The 17,503-nt window shown below is 62.1% G+C and overlaps 2 protein-coding genes across 3 annotated transcripts; both read left to right on the top strand.

The window, feature by feature from the left end:
- Positions 1 to 394: 394 nt before the first annotated feature.
- On the top strand, positions 395 to 5,366 carry IL2RG (interleukin 2 receptor subunit gamma). The gene is made up of 8 exons (XM_056359452.1): positions 395 to 554; positions 2,432 to 2,522; positions 2,762 to 2,946; positions 3,103 to 3,245; positions 3,355 to 3,517; positions 3,959 to 4,067; positions 4,139 to 4,223; positions 4,327 to 5,366. Exons 1-8 carry the CDS (start codon positions 410 to 412, stop codon positions 4,528 to 4,530), a joined length of 1,125 nt encoding a protein of 374 aa, XP_056215427.1. The 5' UTR covers positions 395 to 409; the 3' UTR covers positions 4,531 to 5,366.
- A 1,680-nt stretch (positions 5,367 to 7,046) lies between these two features.
- LOC130158644 (sestrin-3-like) lies at positions 7,047 to 15,117 on the top strand. 2 transcript variants are annotated; one of them, XM_056359451.1, is made up of 9 exons: positions 7,047 to 7,486; positions 10,536 to 10,739; positions 10,950 to 11,132; positions 11,256 to 11,492; positions 11,577 to 11,688; positions 11,947 to 12,050; positions 12,484 to 12,674; positions 12,951 to 13,095; positions 13,656 to 15,117. In XM_056359451.1, exons 1-9 carry the CDS (start codon positions 7,238 to 7,240, stop codon positions 13,743 to 13,745), a joined length of 1,515 nt encoding a protein of 504 aa, XP_056215426.1. In that variant the 5' UTR covers positions 7,047 to 7,237; the 3' UTR covers positions 13,746 to 15,117. The 2 variants fall into 2 exon arrangements, with proteins under 2 accessions (XP_056215426.1, XP_056215425.1); XM_056359450.1 differs by having other exon boundaries at positions 7,052 to 7,486; positions 11,947 to 12,065.
- The last annotated feature ends 2,386 nt before the right edge of the window (positions 15,118 to 17,503 follow it).

Genomic DNA, 17,503 nt, shown 5'->3' with positions numbered 1-17,503 from the left:
TGGCCATCCCCCCTGTCGTTAACCTTCACAATCACCTCCCGTCACTGCCCCCGTGAGGCCCTTTGTGACCCCTCAGCTGCCCTTGGCGCTGCCCCAGTGATGCCCAGTCCTGCCCAGTTCTCAGGGACCCAGCCCAGGACACCCGTGGTTGGGCCGTGGGTTGGGAGCCCCACGCTGGGCCTGCTGCTGGGGGGCAGCCCTGTGGGGGTGGGCCCGGGTGAGGCAGGCGGTGGGCCCCAGAGTGGTTAGCCATGGGGCCTGGGCAGGAAGGATGGTGGGGCCCGGTGGGACGAGCTGTGGGGCCCTGCTGGGGTGGGCCGTGGGACCTCGCTGGGCGCAGCCGTAGGTGGGTCCCTCGGTGGCGGGTGCTGCGGGGCAGGAAGCGGCGTGGGTGCGGAAGCCGGCAGCCATGCGCAGTGGGCTGCGCGCTGAGGCTGTTTGCACGCGTCCCACGGCTCACCCCGCCATGGCAGGTCCCGGCACCTTCGTCGTGCCCATCCTCCTCCTCCTCTCCAGGCTGGGGCCCTACCTTGCTGCTGCCCGCAGCCCCCCAGGTAAGGGGGCACGTGGGCCCTGGGGGAGGGCAAGAGGCCCACAGTGCCCTGTGGCTGGTGAGGCCGGGGGATGTCGCTCCACAGTGGTGGCGGGTGAGGAGGACAGGACGTGGGGCTGCAGTGGGCTGGCGAGCCATTGGGGCATGCACCGGAGACCCCGTGACCCCCCAGTGGACCCCAGGACCCCCAGCAACTACATGGCCCCTTGCAGTGGGGCTTCTGGGAGAGCTGGGCTGTGTCAGGAAACCCCGTTGGGTGCCCCTACTCCCACCCCGGCGCTAGAGCATCACTGGCACCACCACCCCCATGGCTATCAGCCCTGCAGCTCTCCTGGCCCGATGGCTCCTGGCCTGATGGCTGTACTGGCCCCACAGCTCCCAGCCCCACAGCTCTGCTGGCCCTGAGGCTGCCAGCCTAGCAGGTAGTGCTGCCAGGAGGGACCCTGGCCACGGGGGTCCCCCATGGCGGGCCAGGGCGGGGGGGCAGCAGCAGGATGCGATGCACAGATCCTATCAGCCCTGCGCATCAGAGCTGCACCAGCTGTACTTTCCATCCCAGTCACGTCAGCAGTGCCGTGCGCAAGCAGGGGATGGGACAGGGCACAGCGGATACTCTTTCCACCCAGCACCCTCACCCCAGCCGTTGTTTTCCAAGAAAAGATCCACTTCTTGGTTGGCTGTCAGTAAAATACCAGCTTTCCATGGAAATGCAGCCCTTCTGTATCCCTGGACTTCCTGGGCTGCTGGGAAGGTGCTCTCCATTTTCGCATGCAGAAACAGTTCAAGCACAGCACCTGCTCACTCCATCTTGTTACACTACAAGCCAGGAAAGCCTGGCTCTGGCTTTTTCCTGCCTCTGCAGCACTAGCTGATGCATTTAGACTTCAGAAGGGACCAGGTGTCCCATTGTCTGATTTTTAGGGGGAAAAATTCCATTTTCTGGGAGCCTCCAGGGCAGCTGTTATCTGCCAGCAGCTGGTTTGGCACTTGCCAGGGCTCTGTGTGGCATCTTGGTCCATCGGAGATGTTTGTCGCACAGCGAGCCATGCCCACGGCCGTGTGATAACTGATGCAGGGACCAGCACCACCCCGGTGGTCCTGCAGCCCCCAGCCAGCCCAGGATGTGGCCTCTGACTGTGTGGGCAGGATCAGGGTTGGCACAGCACAGCGGAAGGAGGGGGAAGAGGAGCCAGCATGGGCACCTGGAGCAGCTGCTCAGCCTCCGGGGGCTTGGCAGTGTTTCCTGCAGAGATCAACCCTCTGGGCTCAGCCCCTGGCCCTGTGGTGGAGGAGCTCTGCAGTGGGAAGCACAGCCCAGCATAGCACCCATCACCCAGCCGCGGGGACACATGGGCACCTGCAAGCACCCAGAAGGGTAACAGCAAGGTGAATTTAGCCAGGATGTCTATCAGGCAAAAATCCTGGAAAATCCCCAGTTTTCTTATGGGATAAGCAAAATGGGTTGGCAGGGAGGGGTTTCTGTCCTGTCCCACAATGCCATGAGCTGCAAACAGAAGCCACAGGGTGACTAAGGGGATCACATGGAGGAACCAGGGCAAAACAGCACATCTGGAGTAAGAGGAGCTAACGGTATGGGTGCAGGACAGACAGCTGCTTGGCTGGCAGTCCTTTGGAGGAAGACGTGGGGCTGCCAGCAGCCCAGGCATCACTGACACAGCGTGTGTGAACGGGGCGGAGGGAGACTGGCATTGCAGGCAGGCTGCATTGCAGCTCCACCAGGAAGAGCTGGGCTTGTTTGGCTCACATGAAGGAAAGCTGACAGGGGTGTGCAGGGACTCCTGGCACGTGTTGTGTAGCCCATCCGTGGGCCCTGGTGCAGCTGCCTACCACCACAGTGCCTGTGTCTGTCTCTTGCAGGAGTGGAGTGTGTCCTCTTCAATGAGGACTACATGACCTGCACGTGGGGGAGCAGAGAGACGCTAACGGCCAACTACTCCCTCTACTACTGGTAGGTGCCTCTTCCCTACAGCCAGTCCCACAGCAGGATGTCCAGCAGTGGGTCCCTGCACGGGAGGCTCTTGCCAGCATTGCTGTCTCAGCATCGGCCTGCTCCTCTTCCCTGAGCTCAGCATGGGGGAGGCTCTGTCTCTGGGGCAAGCAGGAAGGGATGTTCTGGGGAGAGGGCTCCTGGGGCAGGTTTGGGGTGTGCGGGGTCTTGGAGAGCCCCAGTAACCTGCTGCTGCACAGGTACGAGAACAGGTCCCCTGTGGTAGAGTGCAAGCACTACCTGCAGGACCAGGACATCAATGTTGGCTGCTACTTCAACCAGAGTGAGATCATCCAGTTCCAGCCTTTCCGTGTCCTTGTCAATGCTAGCCTTGGCGGCAGGACCCTGGAGATCCGAAGTGAGCGCATGGACCTGCAGGACCTGGGTATGGAGTGGTGCAGGGCACCCATTCTCTGTGGAGCTGCTGTGGGGCAGGAGCAGGGCTGTCAGTCCCTAGGGCTGCTCCATCACACCCCAGGTGGCAGCAGGGCCACCAGGGCATGGGGGACAGCACTCACCGGGCATCACCTGTGCCTTGCAGTGAAACCGGAGGCACCTGTCAACCTGACAATCCGCAACATGAGCAGCAACCAGCTGCAGCTGAGCTGGACCTCCCTGTACCCCAAAGCCCAGTGCCTGGAGCACGCTGTCAAGTACAAGAGCAACAAGGACACCAGCTGGACGGTGAGAGTCCCCTGGATGCAGCACCCCAGTGGTTGTGTCCAGGGACAAGCTGTGCGCCAGCCTCCATGGCAGTGCTGGCCCTCATCACACGGCCCATGTCTCTCTGCAGGAGCACCGCGTGAAAGGAGACATCTTCTCCTTCCCCAGTGTGGACTACGAGAAGTACTACACCTTCTATGTGCGTAGCAAGATCAACAGTTACTGCGGCAACACCAAGCTCTGGAGTGAGTGGAGCATCCCCGTGGTCTGGGGCAGCAACTCCACCAGCAAGGGTAGGTCCTGTGGGCTGTGGTGGATGGGACAGGCTGGGGCATGGTGGGGCTCAGCAGGCAAGGGGTGGCCAGCAAGCGGAAAACTGGCCCAAGGCAGCGGCTGTAGAGGGGAGACCCATCCAGGTGCCTGGGGCACAGGCAATGGCAGCAGCCCTTGTGTCCTTTGCACTTCTGCAAGGCAAACACGCACTGCCAGCAGGACCTGCTGGCTTTTGCCAGTGTTTCTTAGCTCTGGAGAGCTGCTCTGGCGGGGCTGGTCCAGGACAGGGTCACCAGCCAGCTGTGGTGACAAAGTGACATGGCTTGAGGACAGGCCCCTTCTCCATCCTCCAGTCCCAGCTGAGCCCTGCCATGGATGATGCCGAGCTCCCATGGCCACCCACAAAGGGCCACTGGCATGGTGCACTGGTCAGGGGTCCACGTCACCCCGGCTCTTTCCAGGCATGGCGGAGGACCAGCTACACTGGTCCTGGATCCATACGGTTCTGATCCCCATTGCCTCCTGCCTGATCTTGTTGGTCCTTGTCATCCTACTGGTGCGCATGGAAAGGTGAGCATGGGGGGCTGGTGTGGGGCAGCAGCACTGGGGCCTTTCCCCTCTGACATGTCTCTTATGCGCAGGGTGTGGGTCATCCTCATGCCCCGAATCCCCAATCCTAGTAAGAACTTCGATGAGCTCTTCATCACCCACAATGGCAACTTCCAGGTAAGGCGGCTGTGGGCAGCCCTGCCCTGGGCTCACCCCCTGCCCTGCAGGGTTGGGACTGGGCTGGGTGGTGGCTCCTCTCACCCTGCTTTGCTCTCTGGAGGAATGGGCTGGAGTCCCCAAAGATATCTTGGAGAGCTTCAAGCCCAACTACAGCGAGAACATCTGCTATGTGAGTGAGCTGCCCCCCAAGGAGAGCTACGAGCCCCTCTGGGAAAGCAGCAAACACCCACCACCAGTGACGTCAGGGGCTGTGGCCACCCCCCATGAGCATAGCCCCTACAAGAACAGCTACACGGGAGTGTGATGCACTCCTGCACCCCACATGCTCTGCACCACCGCTGCCTGAAACCTCACCACCTCACATGCCTCGCTTCTTGCTCCCACCCTGTCTCCACCAAATGCCTGGGACACCCAGCCCTGCTCCCTGCCACGGCCGCACTTGGACCCCCATGACACAGCAGCTGTACTGCACTGCAGGGTGCTGGGTGCACTTGCAGGGCGCCAGGTGAGCGCAGTGTGCTGGGTGCACTGCCCACTGCACTCCGTGCGCGGGGCAGCGCAATGGGTGCAGGAGGCAGTGCATCGGGGGCAGTGGGTAGTCCCCTGGGTGCACTGTTTTTTGCACTGGGTGCTCTGTGTGATGCATTGGGTGCACTGCACAGTGTGCCAGCACCTGCCCTGTCCTTGGGGTTGTCCAGGAGAGCAGAGTGACATCTCACCATGAGCCCTCCTGCATGCAGGATCCCTCACGGGGTTGCTGCGGTGAAGCAGAGCCGTGGGAGGGCTGATGGGCTCCCACACTGCTCTCCTGTGGGCCGCCACACTGAGTGTGTTGGACCTGCTGGGGGCTTGCCGAGCCACCCTCCCTGCTCCGAAGTGCCTGCAAGCACACCCAGGGATGTACCCCAGCGAGGGGGCAGGCGAGGGGGCAGCTGTGACCAAGCAGGCAGGAGCCACTGGCTAACTGATGGGGACGCCAGGGCTGAGGAGCACGAAGGGTCAGAGGGGCCAAGCCACCATGTCACCCCTGGCCTTGAGGGCTGCTGCCCCGGGGCACCAGGTGAGCCCAACTGTCATGCCTCGCCTCTCCTTCGCCTGTGCTTCAGGTTTGCTGCTGCAATAAAACTCTGCTGCACTGGGGGCTTGGCCAGGCTTTTCTTGCAGGGTCTAGGGGTACCACCAGCAGAGCCCCCACTCACCTCTGACCTCGCAAAAGCTGTGAGGCAGGGTCCAGCCCCACCGTCCCACTCCCATGGTCCTGGGCTCACAGCAGCAGCATGTTCAGCTACTTCAAGGATGGGGCTGAGTCCCCTCCTGGCCATCCGGGTGCGTGCTGCCTGGGCACGGGGGAGACACACCATGGCCTCACCAGGCAGTGGGCTCAGCTTCTGGGCTGTGCGGCCGCTGCCAGGGCCAGCTGCTGCTCTCAGCCACCACCGCTCTCTGCAGATGACCAGAACTTCCTGGCCAACACCAACTGCACCATCCTGTGGCTGCTCTCCTACCCGAGAAGGATGGTGGAGGTCCTTGACACCAGTGAGCCCTGGCTGCAGGGCTGCAGCTCCCCCCCACCCAGCCTTGGCAGCAGCACCGGTGCTTTGTCCCATCTCCGGTGGGATGCCACACAGGCTCCCTGTGACATGGACGCAGTGGTGAGGTGGGGAGTCCTCAGCTTGCCATGCTGGCAGCCCACACCCCTGCTCCCTGGCTTTTCCAGATGTCATCATCCCCACACCCGAGGTGCTGTTCCAGGTGACCAGCCTGGGTAAGAAGGCTAGTGGGTTCCTCCAGGCGTGTGCCACCTACTGTGTGTGCAGGGTGGCGTTTGGGGTGCCTGGTAGGTGCTCAGGCAAGTGGAGCCCCCAGCCCCTGGGAGTCCTGCCAGTGCATGGAGTGGTGGGGCAGGAGTGAGGAGGGGCACACTGTGCTGGTCCTTCACACCCCTGCTGGAGCACCCTGGCCCAGTGCTGACAGGTGGGCAAGGGGACAGGGATGTGGAGCAGCTGGGTGCGCGGGCACAGGTGTGGGGGCCTGGCACTGGGGCCAGGGACTGCCACGGAGTTTGTGGCCCCACCTCTGGTGGCCCAGGCCCTGCAGCTGCTGCAGGGCCAGTGCTTGTTCAGGAAGCAGAGGTGCCCAGAGGTGTCAGAGGAGTGGGGTGCCTGACAGGGAGACAACGCCCTGCATGGTGCAAGGCCAAGGGGCGGTGGTAAGGGGCTGCTGGTGGCCCCCAAGGTTGGCCAGCATTGCCTTGCCCACCTTCACCGAGGCCACCTCTGCCCTGGGGACAGGGGGACACTGTCAGCCACAGGCCTGCCCTGCCCAGGGGACCTTCCCACCCCTGCAGCATCCAGCATCTCACAGCCCCGTGGCTCACGGCAGGAGCTGCCCCACCCCCATGTCTGCCACCCCCACACCCCCTGCCCTTCTGTGCCAGGTGCCAGGACCCTTATGACCCACTTCCCTGTCCCACTGCCTGCCATCCCCACACGCCTTCAGCCTCACGGCCCGCTGCCCTGTCCTTCACCCCCCAAGCTCCATCCCACCATCCCCATGACCACATCCTTGTGCCTTGTTGTCCCCGCAGCCCCTCAGCCTCCCGCCGCAGCCCCCAGCATGCTGCCTCGCGGTGCCAAGGAAGGTGTCAGGGCGAGGCTCAGGCAGAGTGGGGACAGAGGGGACCCGGCCCAAGGTGGCTTCACCCTCCAGAGCACGGCCAGTGCTGGGCCGGTGGGGCAGGCGGTGCTGAGGCTCTGTAAGGGCTGGGGCCATCGATGGGGCCAGGCAGGGCCCGGCTGAGGGGCGACAGCCACGGGAGGGGACGAGGACGGCGACAAGGGGACAGCCAGCCGCCCCCGGCCCCACAGCGCCACCCCGTGGCGGGCAGGTTCGGCCCCGCCCCCTGCCCCAGGTGGGCGGGGCCTACGAGCTTGACGGACGGGTAACTTTTCACCCCCGGCCACGTGGTGCGCTGGGCTCCCGCCCCTTCGCGGCAGGCTGGGGCGTGTTAAATGAGGCCACGCCCCCTCGCAGCAGTGATTGGCGGAGGCGGAGCCGCGGACACGCCCCCCCGCAGCTCGGGCTGCCGCGGTGCCCGGCTCAGCGTTGCCGGCGGGCAGGACGGGGCGGGCAGGACCGGCGCCGGTCACCGGCACTGCACGGCACGGCGTTGCACGGCACGGCGCGGGCTCACCATGATCGTGTGTCCTCAGAGCGTGGAGCACCCTCGAGGAAGCCGGTGCCAGCGGCTGCCGGGGCAGGTAGGACCCGCCCCGCCGCCACCGGAGCCCGTACCGGAGCACCGGGTCCGGCCCTGCTCACCGCCACCGGGTCGGCTGCGACAATAGCAGGCGGGGGTATTCCCGCCGGCGGTGCGCAGGGCCGCGCTCTCCCGATGCGGTGGCCGGCGTCCCGGTACCGGCACTGGTGCCGGTGCAGCGGCGCCGTCCCCGTTCCCTTTGTGCGGGATGCGGGAGGCGCCGTGCCTCCATCACTGCCAATCAAACTTGTTTTTCTCTCTCCGCCTGCATTGCCCGCGCCGCGCACCGGGGGCGCTGCCGCCGCCGCCGCCCGCACAATGGGGCTCCGGTTACCGGCTGCCGGCACCGGGCCCGGTACCGCTGTAGGGACTCCTGCCGCGGGCACTAGCACTTCCGCTGTCCCCTCGAGAAACGGGGCGGGGGATCGGGTGAGAAGTGCCCCGCCGCGGCCGCGGCCCCGGCGAGCATCACCGGCGGAGTCACCGGTACCGGCGGAGCCGCGGTCTCGCCCCGGGGGGGGTTGGAGCCCCGGGGGCTGGCGGGGCTCACACTGCAGAGTCTTGCCCGGCCGGTCGCGGGGCGAGGCGGGGTCTCCCAGCCTCTCTCCCGCGGCTCCCGGCGCTGCCCGGGCTTGTTCCCGGTCGCAGGGTGCAGGACCGGCTGGGCTCCCCCAGCCTCCTGCCTGCTTTACATGCAAAGTGCTGCCCGGCGATTGGCTGCCCGGGCAGCGCCGGGCATCGTTCCCCCGGCAGCACCTGCCCGGCAAGGGAGGGGGTGAGGCTGGCGGTGGGTATGGGTTCGGGGTACCTTTTGGGGTTCAGGGGGCTTGAACACACGAAAGCCCCCCCCTCCCCGGGAGAGAGGCTGTAGGAGGGGGTGATGCTCCCACCACCCAGGGCTGAAAGTGGGCATAGGGGGGGAGGAGGAGGAGGGTTATGGCTAGGGTGGGTGAGGAAGGTGACTCTGGGGGCGATGCAAGAGGCTGGGTAAGCAAGGCTCGGGGAGATGCGGCTGGTGGTGCCAGCAGGAGAGACCCTGGGCTGAGCTGGTGCCGTGGGGAGCAGGCAGGAGAGCCTAGCCGGGGGACCGGGGACCTGCCTTTCATCCTCCCAAGCTATGTCTGCCTGGTTGCTTGCTCCATCATCACCTGGACAAGCAGAACAAAGAGAGCTGGTGGCCCCAGAGGCTGAGCCATGGGCTAGTCACACAGCTCCTCGCTGGGAACTACCTTCACCAGGGGAGCCGAAGGGCCCCCCGGCTCCTCCACCTCTGCCCACCAGAAGGGGAAGACCAGTGGCTGTAGCCTGTGGGTGTCCTCGGGGCAGCTCGTTCCCTGAGCACAGGGACTTTGGGGGTACTTTTGCAGGTCACTTCTGGTTTGCACCTTCTCCTGTGGGACAGAGAAGCTGGTGTTCTTCATCCCTCCCCACTTTAATTTGGGCTTCGGGGTCTTTTTTGGACCACTTTGGCCAAAAGTGAAGAGGAAGCTCCAAATGGCATCAAGTAAATCTCTTGACCCTGACTGATGGTGTGTTTTTCAGAAGTGCAGGACAGCAGAAAATAGCCTGAGCTGCTTCCTCTGCTGCCTCTGTAGGTGCAACTGCTCCGTGCTGCTTCGCAGCTCAGCCCCCTCTCTGTCCCTCTCACCCTGGTGTGCTCTGCTCTGTCCCCGTGGCTTTGCCATCCCTGCCGGTGCTGCTCCGACTTTCTGGGTTGCTTTATGGCAGCACACTGAGTTGCTGTAGAAGTCAAGGCCTGATGTGGCTCTGATTAGTGAGATAGCTGCAGGCAAGGCACAGGGCATCAGGGCTCCTGGTCAGGGCTCCGAGGGCTGTGTGTGTGTCCTGGCAAGTGGTGACAACCCAGGGTCATGGTGGAGCAGGGGCTGGTTTGCAGATGTGTTCCGGGTTTGCTGTTGTGCCACTGTGGTCACTGTGCCCCAGTCACCAGCCTTCGGGTAACTGCACCAGAGAAACAGGTGGGAGGAAGACGACAGCGGTGTCAGTGTGGCCAGTTGCTCCCAGGGGAGATTTTGGTTAGAGCTCAGGATGGGATGTGCACCCTCTGCATCCGAGGGCACTGCCTGGGCTCCTGCGCAGGAGCCGAGACTTTCTGTGTGATAAGGGTTAGCACCAGCTGCGCCCAAGCCTTGGTGCAGGTGGGCTGCAGGTGCAGACCCGCTGTTGGGTATGAGGTGGCAACGGGGCCGTTGGGACTCAGCAGCTGCCTGGGCACCTTTTGTACATCCCTGCCCTCAGCTCCGACCACCCTCTTAGGAGAGACTGGGGTGGCATGGCTTGGGGCTGTGCTTGACTGGGGCCCCAGTGCAGGGCTGGGGCAGGCGCCGCTGGAGGTGTATGGACACCCCTTGCTGCGTTGCCCGTCTGTGTTTTCACTGGTGGGCGCACTCAGTGTCAGCTGTGCCACGCACCCGTGTGCTGTGGAACCTGCTCCCACACTGTCTCCTTGAGCAGCACGTGGGGAGACTTCTGCGCCCCTCCATGTGCTCCCAAATGTGTGGCAGGTGGCAGGACATTGCTTGTCCCATGGCCTGCTGCAGCAGGAGCCCAGCATCAGCTCAGTTGGCTCAACGGCTCTCCCCCTGTCCCACTGCTAGATGGGTGGGCTGGGTGCTGGTGGTGCAGGGGCCTGGCATTGAGGCTGATGGGTTGGTCCATTCTGGGGAGGTCTTTTGTCTGTCATGTTTCTCCTGCTCCAGCCTTGCATTTGCCCCTAAGGCTGCAAGGAAGCATCCCTCCTAGTTTGCCCTTTGCTTCTGCCCACCAGGCAGTGCCCTCTCCGAGGCAGAGACCAACCTGTGTTTCTTGTAGCCTGTCCTCCCACTAGCAGTGACCCTGCTGAGCTCTGAGCTCTGCCCAGCTCCCCAGCCCGAGCCCTCTGTGGTGGCTTCTGACCTGGTGGTGTCCCTCTGGGAGCACCAAACCAGGAGAGGGGATTCCAGCCCTTTGCAAAGCCTGGGCTTGGCTGCGGTGGGATGCTGCAGCAGGGGCTGCTCTGGGGAGAGCTAAGCAAAGCATGTTCCCCACAGGTAGTGAAGATGTCTGGCAGTGACCCCGAGCGCCCTCAGTTCCTCTTTGTGAAGGTGCTGGCAAGCCGGGGGCGGCTGGAGGCAGTGACCCAGCAGATGGGTTACCACCCGCAGTACCTCGACAGCTTCCTCAAGACTCAGCACTACCTGATGCACATGGACGGCCCGCTGCCCTTCGACTGCCGGCACTACATCGCCATCATGGTGAGCCCCACTGGGAGCTGCTGGAGGGAATGGGCGGCTCTGCTCAGCCCCATGGGGCTCCCTGCTCTCGCCCCAGCATCCAGCCTGTGCTGTGGGCTTCTCTGCAGGGGCCAAAACCCTGATGTCCTGGAGGCTGGGCGAGAGGTGGGTGTGGGGTCCCAGGACACCTGTGTCACCAGTGCAGGGGATGCTGACGTGCTGCTTTTGCAGGCAGCTGCCCGGCACCAGTGCCGGTACCTGGTGAACCTGCATGTGCTGCAGTTCCTGCGGGCAGGGGGCGATCCCCAGTGGCTGCGCGGCCTCGACTTCATCCCCCCCAAACTCCGCAACCTCAATGAGATCAACAAGATCCTGGCACACCGGCCGTGGCTCATCACCAAGGAGCACATTGAGGTATTGGGGAGGGGGCTACCAGCCAGAGACCAGGGTGGTGCTGAGGACAGCAGCATCCCCAGGGGTTGCCAGCACCCTGGCCACCTGCTTGCATGGCATCACTGGTCTGTCCATGTCCTGCAGAAGCTGCTGAAAATCAGCGAGTGGAGCTGGTCACTGGCAGAGCTTGTGCACGCCGTCGTCCTCCTGGCACATTGCCATGCACTTGCCAGCTTTGTCTTCGGCTGTGGCTGCGAGCAGGATGAAGGGCCGGGGGGCCGAGGCTCAATGAAGCCCTTGTCACCCGGGAACCAGTGCTTCTGTGACACCACCGCGGGCAACGGCTACAGCCAGGAGCTGCTGCGCATCAACCGCAAGCGGGTGAGCCCCTGAGGGTGGGTCCACAGGGGGATGTGGGACACAGCTGGGATCACTGCGCTCACCCCTGAGCCTGTGTCTGTGCAGTCCCTGGACTCCTGCATGGAGCTGGATTCGCTCCGGGAACGCATGCAGCGGATCCATGTGGAGACCGAGGGGAGGGAGGAGACGAGGATGCTGCAGCAGGACCGAGAGGAAGGTGAGGGGCAAGGAGCGGAGGTGGGTGTGCAAGGTGGGAGTTCATATGGCATCCCTGGGTTGCTCCCCCATGTCCATCCTTACATTTACCATGATGTATCGTTCGGAGAGGGGCTCCTGGGATGCTGGCACGGGGGAAGAAGGCAGTGGCACTTCCCAAAGACACACAGCAAGGCCCAGCTTTGGATGCTTGCTGCGGCTGGGAACAGGGCAGCTGAGCATCACTCCGACCCATCTGTGGGGCTCTCCCCTCTTGCAGATACTGACGGGGAAGTCACCGGTGCCACCAACCTTGCATGCTACATGCAGGACCCTGACTTTGGATACCAGGACTTTGCTCGGCGCGACGAGGATCAGACGCAGGTATTCAGAGTCCAGGTGAGGTTCCTGCTCTCTCGGCAGGCAGCAGCCCGGGCTGCCACCTCTCCTCTCTGCTCCTGGTGGGGAGTGGACGGTTGTGGGGGTGCCCGTGCAGCTGGGATGTGGCGCAGCTGCTTTTGCAAAATGCCTGAGCAGCGAAGCGAAGCTCTGAGAGAGGGGAGCTGCCCCACTAGGGTTGGGGAGAGGGAAGTGACTGGTGACTTCTGTCCCCAGGGGCTGCTAATTTCTTCACATTACCCTCATGGAGGCAAGGGTTAAAATCGCTCAGAAGCTGCCTGGTGAGGGATGTTGTGGTTTGTGGCAGAGCCACCCCTAGAGCGAGTTCTGCTGTGTCCTGAGGTCTCCAGACCTTCTTCCTAGGAACATGCCCTGGGCTCCTTTTTGCAGTTGCGAAAGCCTCTTGCTGTGCCAACAGGATTACTCCTGGGAAGACCATGGCTTCTCACTGGTCAACCGGCTCTACTCTGACATCGGGCATCTCTTGGATGAGAAGTTTCGGATGGTGGATGGTCTGCAAAGCAGCGCCATGGCCAAGCGGCAGGGCTGTGAACCCTCCGTCTTCAAGCGGGGCATCTGGAACTACATCCACTGCATGTTTGGCATTAGGTAGGGAAACCATCCTCATGGTCCAGAGGAGAAAACTGAGCTGACCCAGGTGGGAGGGGAGGGTAGGGCACTCGGGCTGTCTTGTAGATGGGCTTGGAAAAGAGACAGAGGTGAAACGCCTGCCTGGATGTTGGGCCAGGCAGGGAAGAGGTACTCAGCTTCTCTGGCCAGGGCAGGGTGCTTTGGGGACGGCACTCTGGTGCCTGCCCCTGCGCCATGCCCTGGGCAGACTACAGGCAAGATGCTGCCGGTGACTCGTCCTTGTTGTCCCCGCAGGTACGATGACTACGACTACGCAGAAGTGAATCAGCTCCTGGAGCGAATGCTCAAAGTTTACATTAAAACTGTAACCTGCTACCCTGAGAAGACAAACCCAGAAATGTTTGACAGGTTCTGGAAGCAGTTCAAGCACAGTGAAAAGGTGGGACAGCTGGCCCCTGGCCCTGAGAGGCTGCAGTGGGGCTGGGAATGGGCAGGAGCTACAGGCTGGGGTGCTTCAGGGGGTGCATAGGAAACCTTTGAGCCACCAAACCAGTCCAAGGCTGGGGGCGGGGACTGGAAACTGGCTGTTTGTAAGGAGCTGGGCTTAGTGTGGCTTGGGGCTGCCTGCAGTGTGATGAGCATAGGGGCCATCGGCAGTGCTGGGATCTCCAAGGCCGTTACCTCATCGGTGAGTGCCTCCAGGTGAGCTCTGGGTCCAGCTGTAACTCTCAGGAGAAGCTGCTGTGGGTGGCAGGGACTGTGTGGTGCCAGCCCAGCGTGCTGGTGCCAAGTGCTCTGGGGACTCCCCAGCACGTGGCTGTGGGAGGCAGCCACAGCCCGCAGGACTGGGAGCAGGGAGAAGGGGCAGCTGCCCTGCGCTGGAAACATTGGTGATCTTTTGTCCCATGCTAAAAGACTCGCTAGCCTGGGTGAGCACTTGCTTGCACTGCTGCCCATAGCACACTGCAGCTGCCTGAACCTCTCTTACTTCTCCCTTAGGTTCACGTGAACCTGCTCATCCTGGAAGCCCGAATGCAGGCAGAGCTGCTGTATGCATTGCAAGCCATCACCCAGTACATGATCTCCTAAACGGTGGGGAGCTGTGCTGCGGCAGGGCCGGGCAGCAGCCTCTCTCCCTGGACTTGTGTGTGACCTGTCATGCTGGGATGGACAGCGAGGGATTACTCAATTTAGTTTACTTGACTGTCTTGTTCCTTTTTCCCCCCTCCCCCCGCCTTGTGGGGCTCGCTGAGTGGCCCCGTTACGTGCAATTACCAAACTGTGAGGCAAGTCCGTGCTGCTGAGATGTCGGTGTGATGCTGGAGACTTGAACATGTCCAAGGAGGACTGCCAAAGATGCGGAGGGAGAGGGAGGGGGGAGGGGACCGGGGCCAGTTTAGAGGGATGCTCCCCCCCCCAAGCAGGAGCTCCTCACCCGGGTGCTGCCGGGGTCTTGGCCGCTGCGGGGAGGGCAGAGGGGAGAGCTGGCTTCCTTCCCTGGCTGCGCCAGCTGCCCTGCTCGCCAGCCGCCCCGCGGTGCCTGGCCTCGCTGGGCTGATGCATCCTGCGGGCAGCTTGCGGGTGCGTTGCAATGTCCTGAGTTGCGTGGCCAGGCAGGGAGGGGGGTGGGTTGCCAGCGAGGGCCCTTCCCCAGCCTGGGACTAGGAGGGGATGCACTTGGCTGCCTACACGTCCTGCCCTTTTAGATCTATGTGCCAAACCCCTCTGGGCTGGACAAGAGATGACCCAGGTGAACTCCGAACTGTGAAGTTCTTGCTGGTAGGGTGCCCTAGTGCTCTGCCTTCTCTGACAGCAGGGCGAGGAGGTCTCTGGCAGTGTTCAGGCTCTGGAGGTTTCCGCAGGTGACTTTGGGCAGTCCTCAGGGAGCTTGCCCCGAAGCCTCTCCTCTGCCTCCCATAAACTGAAGGGGCAGGAGGAACAAGGGAGGCTTCCTGAGTTAACGTGGCTTGTATCTTATCTTCTTGCCACCACGAGAGGGCTAAGGTCCTGTGTCCGGTCACTTGCTGCTTAACAGCATGGTGGAGGAGCCTGTGGTCAGTGCAGGTGAGCTACAGGAAGCCTCTTGATCTTGGGCTGGGGGGACTCCCTGGGCTGTCCCCATTCTGAACAGGGACAGCCCACGCACCAGCCTTGCCCTCTGCCTGGTGGGCAGGAGCATGCACCACTGGTCCCCCCATCCTAGGGCTGCTCCCAGCCCATGCCGCAGCCCCTGGCTGGGGAGGTACGAGGGATCCAGTACAGGATCCAGAGCAGCCACAAAAGGGGAATGAGGCCACCTGTGATAAGTGGGAGCCTGAAGCAAGAGCAGCTGTTGAGTCAGCCCAGTGCACGCTGCTTCAGTCGACCTGTTTACTGCGTAAATGTACGGGGAGAAAACCTTGTGTATGGAAGCTACAGAAAAAGCCTATTTTTGCTATAAATATATTACGTTTGACATGGATGCATGCTTTATTTCTGCCAGATGTTGGGAAGGGATCCAAACTTACACAGCTGCTCTGAAGGCAGGACAGTGGTGCCTGGCTGACTGCAGCCCCAGCATGGCTCCAGCTCCAGGAAACCCAACGTTCCCAGCCATGGCAGGGTCCTGGGCTGACAACTCTGGTCCAGGGCCAGCAGCTGGTTACTAAGGCTGGACCTGTCCTGTTCAGCTCAGCTACATCCTCTTCCCCTACTCAGATGAGTAACGCCCACAGTGTTGCATGTTCAACAGGAAGAGGGAGAAAGAAGGTTTTCAAGGGGCTGTGGTGCTCCAGCAAGGAGGGTGCTGGAGGCCTTTCCCCTGCCAGGTACCTGGCCACAGGTGGGTGAGGTGTGGGTGCTGCTTCTGCAGCTAAGGAAGAAGCATTTTGTTTGCACTCACTCAGTGAGCAATGCCAAAACCCAGGACCAGCTCTTTTCCCAGCCTGCAGCACAGGCTGGGGGAGCCTGCACTGGGGCTGGACCAGCTTGTACTGGGCCAAGCTGGTGACCAGGCAGTAAAATGCCAGGACAACAGGTGCTGGGCAGTACTGGCTAAGTCAGTACCGGTGCCAGGACAGCGGCACCAGTGCCCGAATGACTGGTGCTGGGACAGCTGCCACCAGGCTTGGCTTGAGAGTAGTGGGAGAGGCACTGCTGTACCACCATTTAGCCCCAGCAAAGGCTGGGCACAGACCGGAGCAGCTGGGTGTCCTGCTCACCGTCAGGTGCAGCACTCCGATTAACCGTAGCAGCCCAGCTGCCTGCCAGTCCTTTTGCCAGCCTTTCCCCTGTGAAAGCAGCTCTGTTCCCTGCAGGGCTGGGATGATCTGAGCAGCCTGTTCTCCGCAGGGCTTGCCTCTCCCCGTGCAAGCAGCACATCCGCAGCCCCGCGCCGCCCGGGGCTGGCTCCCAGCGACATCCTCACCACCTGCTAGGCGAAGGGAAGGCTGCAACAGCACGGCACTAGCTGGGGGCAGAGGGTTTTCCACCCTCAGGAGCCATGAAACAGGTTCCCTTTTTCCCTCCATCTCTGTTTATGCACCAAGAGCTGGCCTTGCAGGGGCCAGGGCAGCTGCCGCTTGCTGTGCTGGCAGAACAAGCACTGGTCGCAGCAGCTAGATGGAGGGCTCCATGGGCTGTCAACCCTAACCAGAAAGCAGCATAGCAGCTGGCAAGGCCAGGGGAAACTGTCAGCCTCAGCTCCCCCACAAGAAGAAAACATCCCCACATGACCTCAGAGCTGGAAAGCAAGAGATGAAGCAACCACCTACTCCCATTCCCGCAGAGCCAGCAAAGTTACTATCTTGTCCCAAGTAGGTCTTGTAGCAGGTAACTCAAGTATGGGGGATTGTGTCACTAGACGAGCCTGTAAGAGCCTGTTGACCAGACACTTCAGGGCAGTTCTACACCCACGCCAGTAACTACAGCTTAGCTTTTGAAACCCATGAGCTGGTCCTTCATCTTATCAAGCCCCTCTGCTCTTCTCCTGTGCCCAGCCAGGCTGTGAAGCTCTTGCACTCAAGGTCCAGGCTTTGAGGCTTCCCAGGAAGGGCAGTGCAGGCAGTACGCCACTGCAGTAAGCAGATGACTCTAAGCCACGTGGCACGCCATACATCTGGCAGCTTCAATGCTTGGGACCCTGCCTGGTGTCCCCTGCTCCCTTCATCTGCTCAGACTGGGATATTCCTCGCTATTGCTCTGGAGGCTGGAAGCAGGAGAGCTGCCAGAGCCTGGGGTACCTCTCTGTAGGAATCCTCCGGATGTCCAGCACACCCATGCGGGAGCCAGGTTACTGTGACCTTACCTGGAATTACTCAGGGGAGGATGCAGGCACATGTTCAAAACAGTCAGTGAGTTTCTTGCAACAGCCTGTAGCAGAAAGGCATGCTGGCAGGCACAGCCAGGACTGCTTTTGTAACAGTTGAGCCATCCCCAAGCTTCATGGTGGGAGGAACAGTGTGCCCCAGCCTGCAGAAACCAGCAAGCTGCACTGCAGCAATGGTTCCCATCACAGCTCCTACAACCCACCCATTAAAAATCAGGCCTACGCCTGCTGGTCTTACCATAGCAGCAGAGGGTGGAAAAAAACCCGTACATGGGAGCTGGGGACAGATTGTCCTGCCAGGACAGCTCTGGAGCCAGCAGCATGCACCCCACCATCTCCCGACTGCCCAGTCTGCCTTCCCCCCACACCAGCCACTCCACCACAACAGCCACACGACGTAAGGCAACAGAGCGCCCCGCTGTGCTCTCACACATGGTCCCATCTCTGGTGGCACAGAAGTGTTCCTCAGCCAGCAAGCACCTGGGGCAAAGCAGGTCTCTGGCCAGAAACCAAGCAGAAAAGCTGGTGAAGTTTTCGCACT

Source organism: Falco biarmicus, chromosome 14 (assembly GCF_023638135.1).
Source record: "Falco biarmicus isolate bFalBia1 chromosome 14, bFalBia1.pri, whole genome shotgun sequence".
NCBI classification, from domain to species: Eukaryota; Metazoa; Chordata; class Aves; order Falconiformes; family Falconidae; genus Falco; species Falco biarmicus.
This window is presented reverse-complemented; position numbering and strand designations above follow the sequence as displayed.

Bases quoted from the DNA above. Each gene is read 5' to 3' on its own strand.
- IL2RG (XM_056359452.1), top strand. From the start codon at position 410: ATGCGCAGTGGGCTGCGCGCTGAGGCTGTTTGCACGCGTCCCACGGCT. The intron at 2,523-2,761 runs GTAGGTGCCTCT...GCTGCTGCACAG, and splicing joins AACTACTCCCTCTACTACTG to GTACGAGAACAGGTCCCCTG. The intron at 2,947-3,102 runs GTATGGAGTGGT...TGTGCCTTGCAG, and splicing joins CATGGACCTGCAGGACCTGG to TGAAACCGGAGGCACCTGTC.
- LOC130158644 (XM_056359450.1), top strand. From the start codon at position 7,238: ATGAGGCCACGCCCCCTCGCAGCAGTGATTGGCGGAGGCGGAGCCGCG. The intron at 11,133-11,255 runs GTATTGGGGAGG...CATGTCCTGCAG, and splicing joins TCACCAAGGAGCACATTGAG to AAGCTGCTGAAAATCAGCGA. The intron at 11,689-11,946 runs GTGAGGGGCAAG...CCCCTCTTGCAG, and splicing joins GCAGCAGGACCGAGAGGAAG to ATACTGACGGGGAAGTCACC.